The sequence below is a fragment of the Sorex fumeus genome, unplaced genomic scaffold, assembly GCF_029834395.1.
Source record: "Sorex fumeus unplaced genomic scaffold, SorFum_2.1 ptg000135l, whole genome shotgun sequence".
In the NCBI taxonomy this organism is placed as follows: Eukaryota; Metazoa; Chordata; class Mammalia; order Eulipotyphla; family Soricidae; genus Sorex; species Sorex fumeus.
In genome coordinates, this window is record NW_026606192.1 from 886,774 (window position 1) to 899,160 (window position 12,387).

Genomic DNA, 12,387 nt, shown 5'->3' on the forward strand with positions numbered 1-12,387 from the left:
CTCAGTTGACCTCACTTTCCTCAGCTCAGTTCATCAGTCATTTTTCAGATGTCTCCTACAAAGGCTCTGAGCCAAGAATGGGCTTGCTGTAATGAGTGTGTTGAGGGGCGTTCAGATTGCCTTTCACACATTTTGAAGATTGTCCATCAGGATTCCTGTTGGGTTTTTTTTTCTCCAAGGCGTGTGTGTGTGTGTCTGTGTGTGTGCGTGCACACACCCAGCTGTGTTCAGGGCTCGCTCTTGGAGTACTGGGGGCCAGACCCGGTTGGCCACATGCAAGGCCAGCATCCTCCCCATTGTCCTATTGTTCCGTCTCCCTGGGTTGATGGTAGCAAGCACATGCTGTTGGCACATGGTCGGTTCCCGAGGCCTTCAGGAAGAAAGAAGACAAGCTCCCCAATGCGTCTTTCTCTCTCCCTCCCAGGAACTTCTCCTTGCAGAAAAGTGGGCTAAAATGAACAAGCTGCCCTTTCCGAAGATTGATCCTTATGTGTTTGATCGGGAAGGGCTGAAGGAGTGCTATGTCTTCAAACCCAAGAACGCGGATATGGACACAGACTGCCCCACCATCATCCACTTTGTTCTGGCCAACATCAACTTCAGGAAGTACAAAGCTCCAGGTAGGTGTGGGGTGGAAATCTGCAGAGAGCATGAGTCAGTGGGGTGGTTGTGTGTTTTGCAGTTTTGCCTGTCAGCTTTCGACGGGAGGCCTCATTTGCAACAAGCATGCAGAAAGTTCTTTAGGGACTGTGCACATGGTGGCTGAGCAGGAGAGCCGACGTTCCTGCAGGGTGGGCCTACATTCCCTACTTGGCAGTACAAGTGAAATTAAGATACTTCTTTCGTTTTTGGTCCACACACACAGCAGTGCTCGGGGCTTATTCCTGGCTCTGTGCTCAGGGATCACTTCTGGTTGGCTTGGGGGACCATATGGGGTACTGGGGACCAACTCGGGTTAGGCATGTGCAAGTCAAACACCCCACTCACTACTCTCTTTGGCCCCTGAAAGTATTTTAAATTATTTTCAGCGTTTTTCATCATTGACTATAATCTTAGGGTTAACTGGGAATTTCCACTGACCATAAGATTAATAAAATCCAACAGAAGCACATGAATAGTCTTTTTTTTTTTTTTTTGGTTACACCCGGTGATGCACAGGACTTACTCCTGGCTTTGCACTCAGGAATTACTCTTGGCGGCAGTGTTCGGGCGCCCATATGGGATGCTGGGAATTGAACCTGGGTCGGCCGCGTGCAAGACAAACACCCTCCCCGCTGTACGATCGCTCCGGCCCCATGACTAGTCTTTTTAAGTTGCCATGTTTAGCCTACAACTATGGCTTATGGCATAGTCATTATGCCTCACCATATCTGAGAGTCTGTGGCTACCTATGTTCTGGCAGAAGCAGATGCCCCACATAGACCAGACCCACTGCGTCCTTCTCGGGGAAAAAAAAATTACTCAGCATTCCCCTGGAAATCTACCTTTAAATGAAACAATAACTGGGTTCCAGCTACATAGGACTCCAAATGCCACCAGTTATGTTTTCCCTTGGGTGACGCATGACTCCTTTCACCTCCCCTGGCTATCAACCATCATTCTCAGCTGTCTAGAATCCAAACAGGAAACAATAGCTCTCCCCACCGTGCAGTCATACTGCAGGCTGCTACTGCTGCCCTCCCGGATTGTTCTGGTGTCCGTTGTTGTCCACTCGGTGCAACATTGACCTGGAGCTGGACAGGCAACCTGCTGATAGGCCTAAAAGCCTAAAAAAAATATTTTAGCACCGAAAGATGTAGGTGAGAAAGGAAAAGCTAGCGCTGGAAGGTTTGAGAGGGTGTGCCGACGAAGAAAAGTTTGTACTTTGTTCTCGACAGCTGAGAATGATGGTTGGTAGCCAGGGGAAGTGATGGGAGTCACACGTCACCCAAGGGAAGGCGTAACGGTTGGCATTTGGAGTCCCATGTAGCTGGAACCTAGAAAACATTCTGACACTTACTTGCCTGGAGGCCAGCTCAGTGGGATGCCGGGGGCACCAAGGCAAGTAGGGAGTATTTGGTAAGGTTTCCCAGAGTCCGAGAAGAGGGAGGGGGGGTTGTCCTAGTCAACACCCGGAAATGAGGACATGGAGCAGAACTTCCGGCCCAGAGTTCTGCTTTTCCCTGCACCCCACCACAAGAATCTCTCAGCAGCTTTCTAGAGTTTGGGGTCACAGGCACGAAGCACAGGACCTTCCGCGCAGGAGCAAAGAGCCAGAGAACAACCCTGGGCGCAGAGGGAGACGACTGGCAGTGGGAACCAGGGGAGGGGTGAAAGGTGGGCACTGTAGGGTCCACGAATACACAGGCCCAGTTGGCCAGTGGTTGATCCCCTGCACTGGAGAGAAACTTGGTGCTTTTCCAATCAACCCCATCTGAGACTTTTGGTACATAGGTGTTCCCAGAGAAACCAAGGAAGAGAAGGAAATAGCAGATTTTGATATTTTTGATGACCCAGAATCGCCCTTTTCCACCTTCAACTTCCAATATCCGAACCAGGCTTTCAAGAGGCTACATGATCTGATGCATTTCAACACCCTCAACAACATCGACGTGAGTATTTCCTGTGGTCATCAACCACATCCGCCGCTTTCCCGTTGCGAGACAGGGGCGTACGCCGGTTGAACATGTTGGCACTGGCGTGACCCTCTGGTGGCTCTGAGTTGCAGAGCCCATATGCAATCCTTCTGTTTGATATAGATTGGTTAGCCTTTAGCCTCTTTAAGCATCTAGAGTATTCACTGTACGGTAAATTGAAAGAAGAAGAGTAATTAAAAGGGTTTCTACAAGAGCGGGGGTGTAAGAAGTATCGTTAAGCAGAAAAAAAAAGAGAATCTCACTTTCTGCTCTCCCACGCCTACTTCACGTGGGCCCTGCTCCGTGGCTTGCTTTAGAAACCAGCAATGAGTCACCTCTCCTGTGTCGACCATTCCTGTCATTGCGATTGCCGGCCAGTCTGCGCTGAAATTCGGAGACCTCTTCACCTTGAAGTTAGGAACTCCTCTGGGTACTCGGCTACCCATCACTTTCTCACAGAGTTCTGTTGCTTGTGAAGACAAGTTCATCAGCCAAGCTGGGTTTGCACATTGGGAAAAGAGTTGAGAAGGAAAGAAAGAGATGGAGGGGGAGCGGCTTGTCTCTGGCGCCACAGAGCACAGCTGGGCAGAGGGTTCTCTCCTACTTTCTTACCAGACTTTATTTGGAAATTCTATATGGCAGTTCAAGGTGAAAGGGGACTTCTTAAATGTTTCACTCACAGTCCTTTTTAATCTAATAAAGTTTTATATAGCCCCAGTTAGAGAGGGACATAAAATTGGTATACAGATCAGTTACTGATAATGAACCATAAATAATTTTATTTTAAAGCAAATTTTCAGAGTTGCATGATCTACATGGGGTGTGACCCACCGTTTCAGAAGCCAGGGTTTAAAACGTGCTTCTTGGGCTGGAGCAATAGGACAGCTGGTAGGGCCATTTGCCTTGCACACGGCTGACCTGGGTTCAATCCCCAGCATCCCATATATGGGCCCCCAAGCACTGCCAGGAGTAATTCCTGAGCGCAGAGCCAGGATTAACCCCTGAGCATCATCACTGGGTGTGACCCAAAAGGCAAATAAATAAATAAATAAATAAAGCATGCTTCTTAGCAAAGTTTATAGCCTATATCAGTTCATGAATATATGTATTCCTTTTCTTTTCCAAGCAAACACTGTCACTGTCACTGTCCTCCCATTGTTCATCGATTTGCTCGAGCGGGCCCAGTAACGTCTCCATTTTGAGACTTGTTGTTACTGTGTTTGGCAAAGTAACGTCACGGGTAGCTTGCCAGGCTTTGCCGAGCAAAGGGCATTTGCTTTTCCAAGCAAAGGGCATTTAAAATCCACATGTTGGGTGTTTCCTTGGTGATGGTAAAAATGCAAAGATTATTAAGAGACAAATAGTATTTTGATTTATGATTTATAGGGACAAAGTCTCAGAACAGATTTGTGTTTTAAGTTATCCCAGGCTGATAAAAAAGGAGCAACCTAAGTGATAATACCTATGTGAAGCCAATAAACCCAAAAGTATGTGTTCTGTGAGCTAAAAGGCATTCAACAAAACCAGTTGTTCCTAAATGAAAAGAAAAATAGATTTAGGCTATTTGGTTAAACATTTCAGTCAGTCACGGTCCTCCCGTTGTTCATCGATTTGCTCAAGTGGGCCCAGTAACATCTCCATTGGAGACTTTGTTGTTACTGTGTCTGGCATATCGAATACGTCACGGGGAGCTTGCCAGGCTCTGCCGTGCGGGCGAGATACTCTCGGGAGCTTGCCGGGCTCTCCAAGAGGGGCGGAGGAATCGAACTCGGGTCGGCCATGTTGGCTGCGTGCAAGGCCCTACCCACTGTGCTATCGCTCCAGCTCAGTTAACATTTAGGCTATTTAAAAAAATAAATCTCCAATAACACTTGGAAACTAGAAGGACACACATAGACGCCTCTGTAAGTTTCTTTTGACCGTGTATATAATATGTTGACTACAGTCAATGAATGCGTATATAACAAGCAGTAGCACTTCTGATTGCCTTCAGTCCTGGTTAATCTGACACATTCTAAGCTACTTGCTCTAAAGAATGCAGTATCATTCTCGTTGACATACTTTACATTCCTCACAGTAGATTGAGCTAGAGCCTGAACAGAAATACCCAGTTGCAGAATAGCTCTCCTGTCGTACCACCCATCAGCTGCTCTTTTTCCCCGACCCCTTCACCATGCAGGTTTTCATTCTAAGAACACTTGTGGGCACTGCCTGTGGCGCTTGGGCCAGGGTCCACTTCCAGGCCAGATCCCAGAGGGTCACTGTGGGGCTCTGAATCAGCTGTAAAGGGAAGAGTTTGGAGCCCCGACTGCCTGTTTGCCCCTGTCACCAGGAGATGCGTGATCAGGCCCCTGGGTAGAAGCCGAGCTCTCGGCAGTGCCAAGACAAGCCTGGAGGGCAGCAGCTGCCAGGGACGTAAGCCAAGGTCCCATGAGTGAAGGTGGGCGTCCCTGGGGCTGTATGAACATTGAGACCGGGTGCTGTCGTTCTTGGTGGGGAAAAGGTGTCACGTGTGTGTGTGTGTGTGTGTGGTATGTATGTCTATGTGTCTGTGTCTCTGTGTGTCTCTGTGTGTATTGGCTGTGTCTACCGTATGTGTTAAGTTCTGTGTTACTCTGAGTGTGTCTGTTTCTGTTGTATGTCGCTGTTTTGGTTGTCTGTGTCTGCATGTTCTGTGTCTGAGTTTGTGTCTGTGCATCTTTGTGTGTGCGCATGCGTTTTCTCCCACAGGGAGCTTAGGTTTATTGAGATGCACCCCTCAAAGTGCTCCTGAGGCACACCCAGACTCCATCAGGCACTCCTGATACTCCTGATTCGATGTTGCTTTTTGTCTTTATGTCTTTTGCTTGGTTACTTTAGGCCAATATCCTTTTCGTTTGGACACAGGAAGACAGGTGGTGCTGTGCTTTTGTAATGTGGGAGTTAATTGATTCCAATAATATTTACTCCTGGGCATCCATCCTTTTTACTTGACTTAAGCCTCATTTGCCCTCTCTTCCTAACACACCCAAAAGGAGGGTCCTGGCAAAGGACTTGGACGGACTGAGAGCAAGCCTCAAGCTACCCTGGCACTGAAAAAGGGGACAGGCTAAGCTCCATAAGAAGTATAATTAAGTTAAGAGCACACTCATGGAACAAACTCTGTCATGACCCAAAAAGAAGTAACTGAATAAGGGCCCTGTTAGGCTTAGGAAAGGCTAACCTGGACCGAGGACTATAGTCCGGGATAGAAACCCTAACCCAAACCCTTGAAGCGAACTGCCTACAGGAAGAGCTACTCTTCATGCGCTGTTCATACAAAATGACTAGAAATATTAGTAAGACGTAGATTTAATTTTTTAAAATAGATTATTAGCTAAGGAAAGGAGAAAGCAGGACACCCATAGATGGAATCCCACCCCTCAGTGGTTCTCCTAGTAATCTAGAGTGCTGAACCCGCAGGTGATATTTTGTCCTTGAGTTAATCTAGAAGAACTTGTCTGAAGGGAAGGACTTTATATCTGTTTCTTGTTATGATAATGTTCAACCACACCTATGTGTACCCCGACCCTCCACCCTTCATGATTTCTTTTTTTTTCCCTTTGGCTTTTTGGGTCACACCCAGAGATGCTCAGGGGGCATTACTGCTGCCCTGCACTCAGGAATTACTCCTGGCGGTGCTTGGGGGATGGGATGGAATGCTGGGAATCGAACCCGGGTCGGCCACGTGCAAGGCAAATGCCCTCCCCGTCGTGCTATTGCTCCAGCTCCTTGATTTCTATATAACTAACAACTAGCACTGTAAGACAGAAAAAAAACCTGTTACTGATTACCAGCTAGCCTTTGGCCATGCTCCTTCATTTGTTGCTATCGGCTGACTGAGGTGGGGACGCCTGACTCTTGACCAGGTGGCTCTTGACCACAGAACGCACGCATCATGCACCCACAGTTTTTTGGTTTTTTTTTTCTTTTTTGGGTCATACCCGGCGATGCACGGGGTTCCTCCTGCCTCTGCACTCAGGAGTTACTCCTGGCCGTGCTCAGGGGACCATATGGGATGCTGGGAATCAAACCCGGGTCGGCCGCATGCAAGGCAGACGCCCTCCTCGCTGTGCTATCTCTCCAGCCCCGATGCACCCACAGTTTGAACTCACACTGGGCAATTGATATAGCTCTGGATTTAGCATCTTTTCTTTATATCACCGCAAATGGGCGTTTTCTGCAGTAACTTGAAAACGATGCTCATTTTCCTAATGCCATACTGCCACCTAGTGGTCACATCGCACCGTCTACTTGCATTTGCATTCTCCGGTTCCAAAGGTGAATAAGTGTTCATTTTCTTTTGTAATCATGGCCTGTTCACTAGAAACACCTGTCATGGTCCAGTCACAGTAGGCCCACTAGAGTACGGTATTTCTGCTGCTGATTATTTGCATGCTCGTGAACATCGGTCATCATCACTGCCTTCCCCATGGACTTCTATATCTTTTTTTGGGGGGGGTCACACCTGGGGATGCACAGGGATTACTCCTAGCTCTGCACTCAGGAATCACCCCTGGCGGTGCTCAGGGGACCATACGGGATGCTGGGAACCGAACCTGGGTTAGCCGCGTGCTATTGCTCCAGCCCCTTTCTGATTTCTTTCTTTTCTTTTTTCTTTTTTTTTTTTCTACTTCTATATTTTAAAAGCTCTTGGGCCAGGGAGATTAACTCCAGTGACTGGGCAGAGCTTTGCAGACAGGAAACCTGGGTTCAGTCCTCATGTACTGCTAGGAGCGACCCCTGGGTCTGGCCAGGTATGGCCCAGACACCGAAGTACGAAAGAAAACATTCTCTAAGTACTTGGAGTGTACTTGATTTTATCGTACATGAGTGTCTCTCTGGCCTCACTGGGTCAGTGTGGCCCAGACTGCCCTGACATTTGTGCCCAATGGCAGTAGTGACACAGAAACAGAAGATCCAAAGATGACTCAAGGCCCCAAGCAGGAAGTCTCTGGTCTGGACTGAGGAGCAGCCTCCTTGCAAGCCCGTGTCCTTCACTCCCAAGATCTGCTGTGTTTCTTCCCTGCACCCCCTTCTGGCCACTGTGACCCCAGCTGAAGGGCCAGTTCGTGTACAGGTCTGTGGGCTTGTGAACACCTCCATCACTTTGTCTTTCCTCTGGCCAGTCTCACAGTCTCTTTGGCCTATGGGCTTAAAAGGGTCTCAGGAGATGTGCTGATGCCTCACCCCAGATGCAGCAGCTGCTTCCCAAGACAGCCCCATCCCAGCCCCATGGGCATAGGGTCCCTCCTGGGCATGCCCTGTCTCCTCCCCACTGGCCTTGCAAGGCTGCCTGTGGACATGGGAGCCCCTCCATGCAGATATATGTGTGTGTGTGTGTGTGTGTGTGTGTGTGTGTGTGTGTATGTCTGTGTCTGTGTCTGTGCTGGGGGGAGGGAGGGCGCAGACCTGGCCTTCTCCAGGCGCAGGGATCCATACTCCTGACTGACTGCTGAGCTGGGAATTGGGAAGTTCCTCAGCACCATCCCTGCATCATCTGGCTCCCTGAGGTCCCCCACGTCTACTCCACATGAGGAGAACCCTAGAGTGAGTTCACTTCTTTCCACACCGTGCCTTCGTCCCCAGGAGGCACAGAACAGGGGTTGGTTACCAGGTGCCTGAATGTACTCCCAGTGGTGACAGCACTTTCCGGTGTATTCTCAGAGCCATCCTGGATGGGACCCCAGTGAGGGGAGCGCAGAGCCTTGGCTGTTGGGGGAGGTGCCCTCGGCTTCTGTGCCAGACCCTGAGCTCTCTGTGCACTGGGCTGCCCTCACTCTTGTGCTCACTGTCTGCAGGTGATCCGGACAGCCATCGCCGAGAGCATCGCCTACAGAAGGCAGAATCCTTCTCGCTATTCCGTGTCCCTCAGCAGCGTGGAGGCCAGACGCTTCTTTAACAAGGATTCTCTGAGCAAACCCTCCGCCTAGTTGGCACTGGGGCCCAGGGGGATGGCGCCAAATGCTTCACAACTGGATTTGAAAAGACAGCACTGACCCCAGTTCCCATCCAGTGCCCACCCAGCCCATGACTCACCACAGTCCACACCTCATACCCACCTTAGTATTCATCCTAGTACCCACCCCAGTACCCATACTAATACCCACACCTGTACTGGACCCAGTACCTGCCTCAGTACCCACACCAGTATTTACCCCATCATCTAGTACTTAACCCAGGACTTACCAGACTGACTGAAGCTCAGAGTTTCAACTTTCTGGCTGTGTGAAGAGAATTCCCTTCCCTGGCAAGCAGACAATGTTGATCACGTAAAAATACACTTTGCTGCATTTTCTGTCAGCACAGATTTCCTGAGGCAGAGGTCAGGGCCATACACTGTCTTTTTCCAGGACATTCCTTTATCAAGTATTTTATGCATCCTGTTTTTTTTTTTTTTTAAATATGTGGTTTCTTTGTAGACCAATGAACTGTTGCAGTCTGAGAAAGTAAGACTATATCGTGTGTGAATGATATTCACTGGCTGGACTTAGTCATGCTCTGAGACAACACTATTTTTTTTATTTACATGTGCACATAATACGTATATAAAGTAAAGAAATCTTTATGCGGCCAGCTTGAGAGAATTGGATTCTTGTTTCTTGTTTCATGAGATTTTGCACTTGTTGCCATAAGGGGCATCAGGGAACATGGCTCCCCCTTACACCCACCTCCGCTCCCACCCTTCGAGTTCTTTCTAGTTGCAGTAGTCAGCGGTTCACTAGATGGGGTTTCAGAGGGAAGAGCACCCACAGAGCACTTAGGGAGCTGCTGCAGCTAAGTGGGTGCTCAGGGAAGGGGAGAGACCCACTGACAAGGTCAGCTCCTCAGTGAGGGTCTGGCTCTGGGCAGAGCGGGTTTCCCCCTGACGAGAGGGTTACAGGACATTTGCAGATAAACCTGCAGCCAGGTGGTGCCTTCAAAGCAGGTCGCCTGCTTCTGGGGAGCGTGGAAAGACCAGGGGACGACAGCTGCCTTTCGAAAGGGGGCCAAGCTGCTCACCAGCGCTGTGACCTTCCTCCCTGGTCTGCAGTCACTGGGCTGAGTCCCGAGGGACCCCGCCGAGTCCAGAGGTGGTCCGGCTCCTGGGCAGCGGAAGATGTGCTTTGTCCTGCAGGGAGGGAAGGTCACAGCCTGGATCACAGCCTCGCTTCCTGTGGCGCCTGCGCGGCCTCCAAGTGAGCCCCAGGGCAAGGCGAGCACGTGCTTTGCACACAAGAGGCCTGGACTGGATCCGAGCACCACGTGGTCCCAGACCCCTTGGCCCAGCTGGCTGTGCCCCCCCCATCAAAAAAGCCTTCAAAGTTGTGTTTGAGGCGTAAGAACCTGACCACCCTAAAACAAAGAATCTCTCATGGCACACTGCTCAGACTTTAAGTTACTTTGTGGGGCCAGAGAGAGAGAGTACAGCAGGTGGGTATGATCTCCGGCATCCAAAATGGTTCCCGAGAACCAGCAGCAGTGGTCACTGAGCACAAAGCCAGGAGTAACCCCTGAGCACTGCACAGTATGGCTCCAAAACAAGAATGTGTTCACTTGATCCCTTGACATCCCGTTACTCATCGATTTGCTTGAGCGGGCGCCGGTAACATCTCCATTCATCCCTGTCGCGTGCTAGTGTAGCCCAATGGCGTCTGCTTGTTCTGGAAACATGAAGCGCCTCAAACCAGTTGTTCAGGGTCTTGACGAAGAAGTCTGACCGTCTCGTAGGTGGGCGGCCATGCGGTCTTTTGACGTCTCGTGGAATCCAGGTGGTAACGGCTCTAGTCCAGCCGTCGTCTCCAAATCTCATTATGCGTCCAGCCCATCTGATTTTCGATGCTTTGGCAAACGAGACAGTGTCCCTGATTCTTGACCGTCATCAGAAATTCAGAACTCTGGATTATTTATGTTACTTCAAAAAAGAGGTTAGAAGAAAACAAACATGGCTAGAGAGAGTACAGAAGGAAGGGCACTTACCTCACGTTGATGCCTCTGACCCAGGTTGACTCCCGGCACCCCATTTGGCCCCTCCAGCACTGCCAGAAGTGATGCATGAGTACCACTGGATGTGGCCCAACAACAGCAAAAATTAAGAAATGTGAACTATCGTCTGAGCCACCAGCAAGGTTCTGTCTCCCTGCTGAAGGGTCTTGTACAAAATTGAATCTGCGAGTCTCCCACGAAGGGAAGAGCGTGAATGGGGTCATCTTGTCATGTGCCTCTTGGGGTTGAGATGTCTCTGCAGCCTGATCGGTCAAGGATCCCCAGAAGCGTCATGGTGCGGGGTGGAACAGGACACATTCTCCAGCACCACAACCTACGGGAGCCCCTTGGCTCCTCCCCAAAGCACCAGCTATCTGCGGGGGTTCCTGCAGCTGCACGGAGAATGGTGCCAGCCCACTCCAGGGCTTTCCGGAGGCACCCAACCATCACCTTTACCCATGTATCACAGGACAGGAGCAGCAGTCCGGTGCTCAGGTGTCATCTTGAGGGAGGTGATGAGGGACACCTCAAGTCACACCCGAGAGTCTGCAGTAGGCTCTCTGCAAGGAGGGGTCCGCTTTGGGACCCCATCTGCCCCACCACCTGAAGTATGCATGCCCCCGGTACTATCTGCAGTGTGCCCCCATCCCCGTACTTTCTGCAGTGTGCATACCCGCCTCCATTCCCCCCCCCCCCCCCCCCCCACACACACACGATGTTCTTTCTGCATGTTTTTCCATGGTTCTGTTCCTTCGTCTCAGTTCCCTGGCCTGTTGGCCTCTGTCCCACCCTGGCTCCTGGCCGTGCACTGCTCAGGGCACATTCCCTGGAAAGAGCCCATTCCCACTGAGCCTCCTTTCAGCTTGTTACGAATTTCCAGTTAACTGTTAATTGACAATATCAATAATGTTATTAATACAGTCACAATCACGATCATCCTGTTGTTCGTCGATTGCCTCGAGCAGGAACCAGTAATAACGTCTCCTTCGTCCTAACCCTGAAATTTTAAAAAGTGCCATATTCAAGGCTCTTTTAGGGTTAGGAGAATGAGACCCATCATTGCTACTGGTATTTGGCATATTGGGTACGCCACGGGGAGTTTGCCAGACTCAGCCGTGTGGGCAAGTTGCATCCGGTAACTGGCCAGTTTGTCCAAAGTAAGAATGAGATAATGAGATGTCCGAGCAGGCTTGGAGAGCCCAGCCCTGGGACCCGCATGCCTTTGTTCCTCTGCCAGTACCTTCATGCGTGTGGAGAGTGGTCTCAGCATGGTTGTGGCTGGTTCTGGAGGTCACATTATTAATACAGTAATACAATAATAATACAACATAGTATGATAATGCAATGGTTATTTTATACATTATATACAGTATATACATTGTATGCATAAATATATACACATGCATATATTACATACATTCTACACATATACAATGTCACTGTCACTGTCCTCCAGTTGTTCTTTGATTTGCTTGAGCGGGCCCAGTAACATTGTGAGACTTGTTGTTACTGTGTTTGGCATATCGAATACGTCACGGGGAGCTTGCCGTGCGGGCGAGATACTCTCGGTAGCTTGCCGGGCTCTCAGAGAGGGGCGGAGGAATTGAACTCGGGTCGACCAGGTTGGCCGCATGCAAGGAAAATGCCCTCCCCGCTCTGCTATCGCTCCAACCCTATATACAATGTACATTGTATATTATATACAATAATACAACAATAATATAAGAATACAGAATTATTAATGCAATAATATTGTTAGTCTCAGTATTATAACCATATTAATAACAAC

General features: G+C 49.6%; 1 protein-coding gene across 1 annotated transcript in view; it reads left to right on the plus strand.

Annotated features, from left to right (window-relative positions):
* Window positions 1–9,191, plus strand: part of PLA2G4A (phospholipase A2 group IVA) — a 100,771-nt gene extending 91,580 nt beyond the window's left edge. Inside the window, exons 16-18 of the mRNA XM_056106615.1 lie at window positions 425–620; window positions 2,434–2,591; window positions 8,435–9,191. Of these exons, the coding sequence (XP_055962590.1) occupies window positions 425–620; window positions 2,434–2,591; window positions 8,435–8,566 (486 nt within the window). The 3' untranslated portion in view covers window positions 8,567–9,191. The remainder of the gene's footprint in view (window positions 1–424; window positions 621–2,433; window positions 2,592–8,434) is intronic.
* The last annotated feature ends 3,196 nt before the right edge of the window (window positions 9,192–12,387 follow it).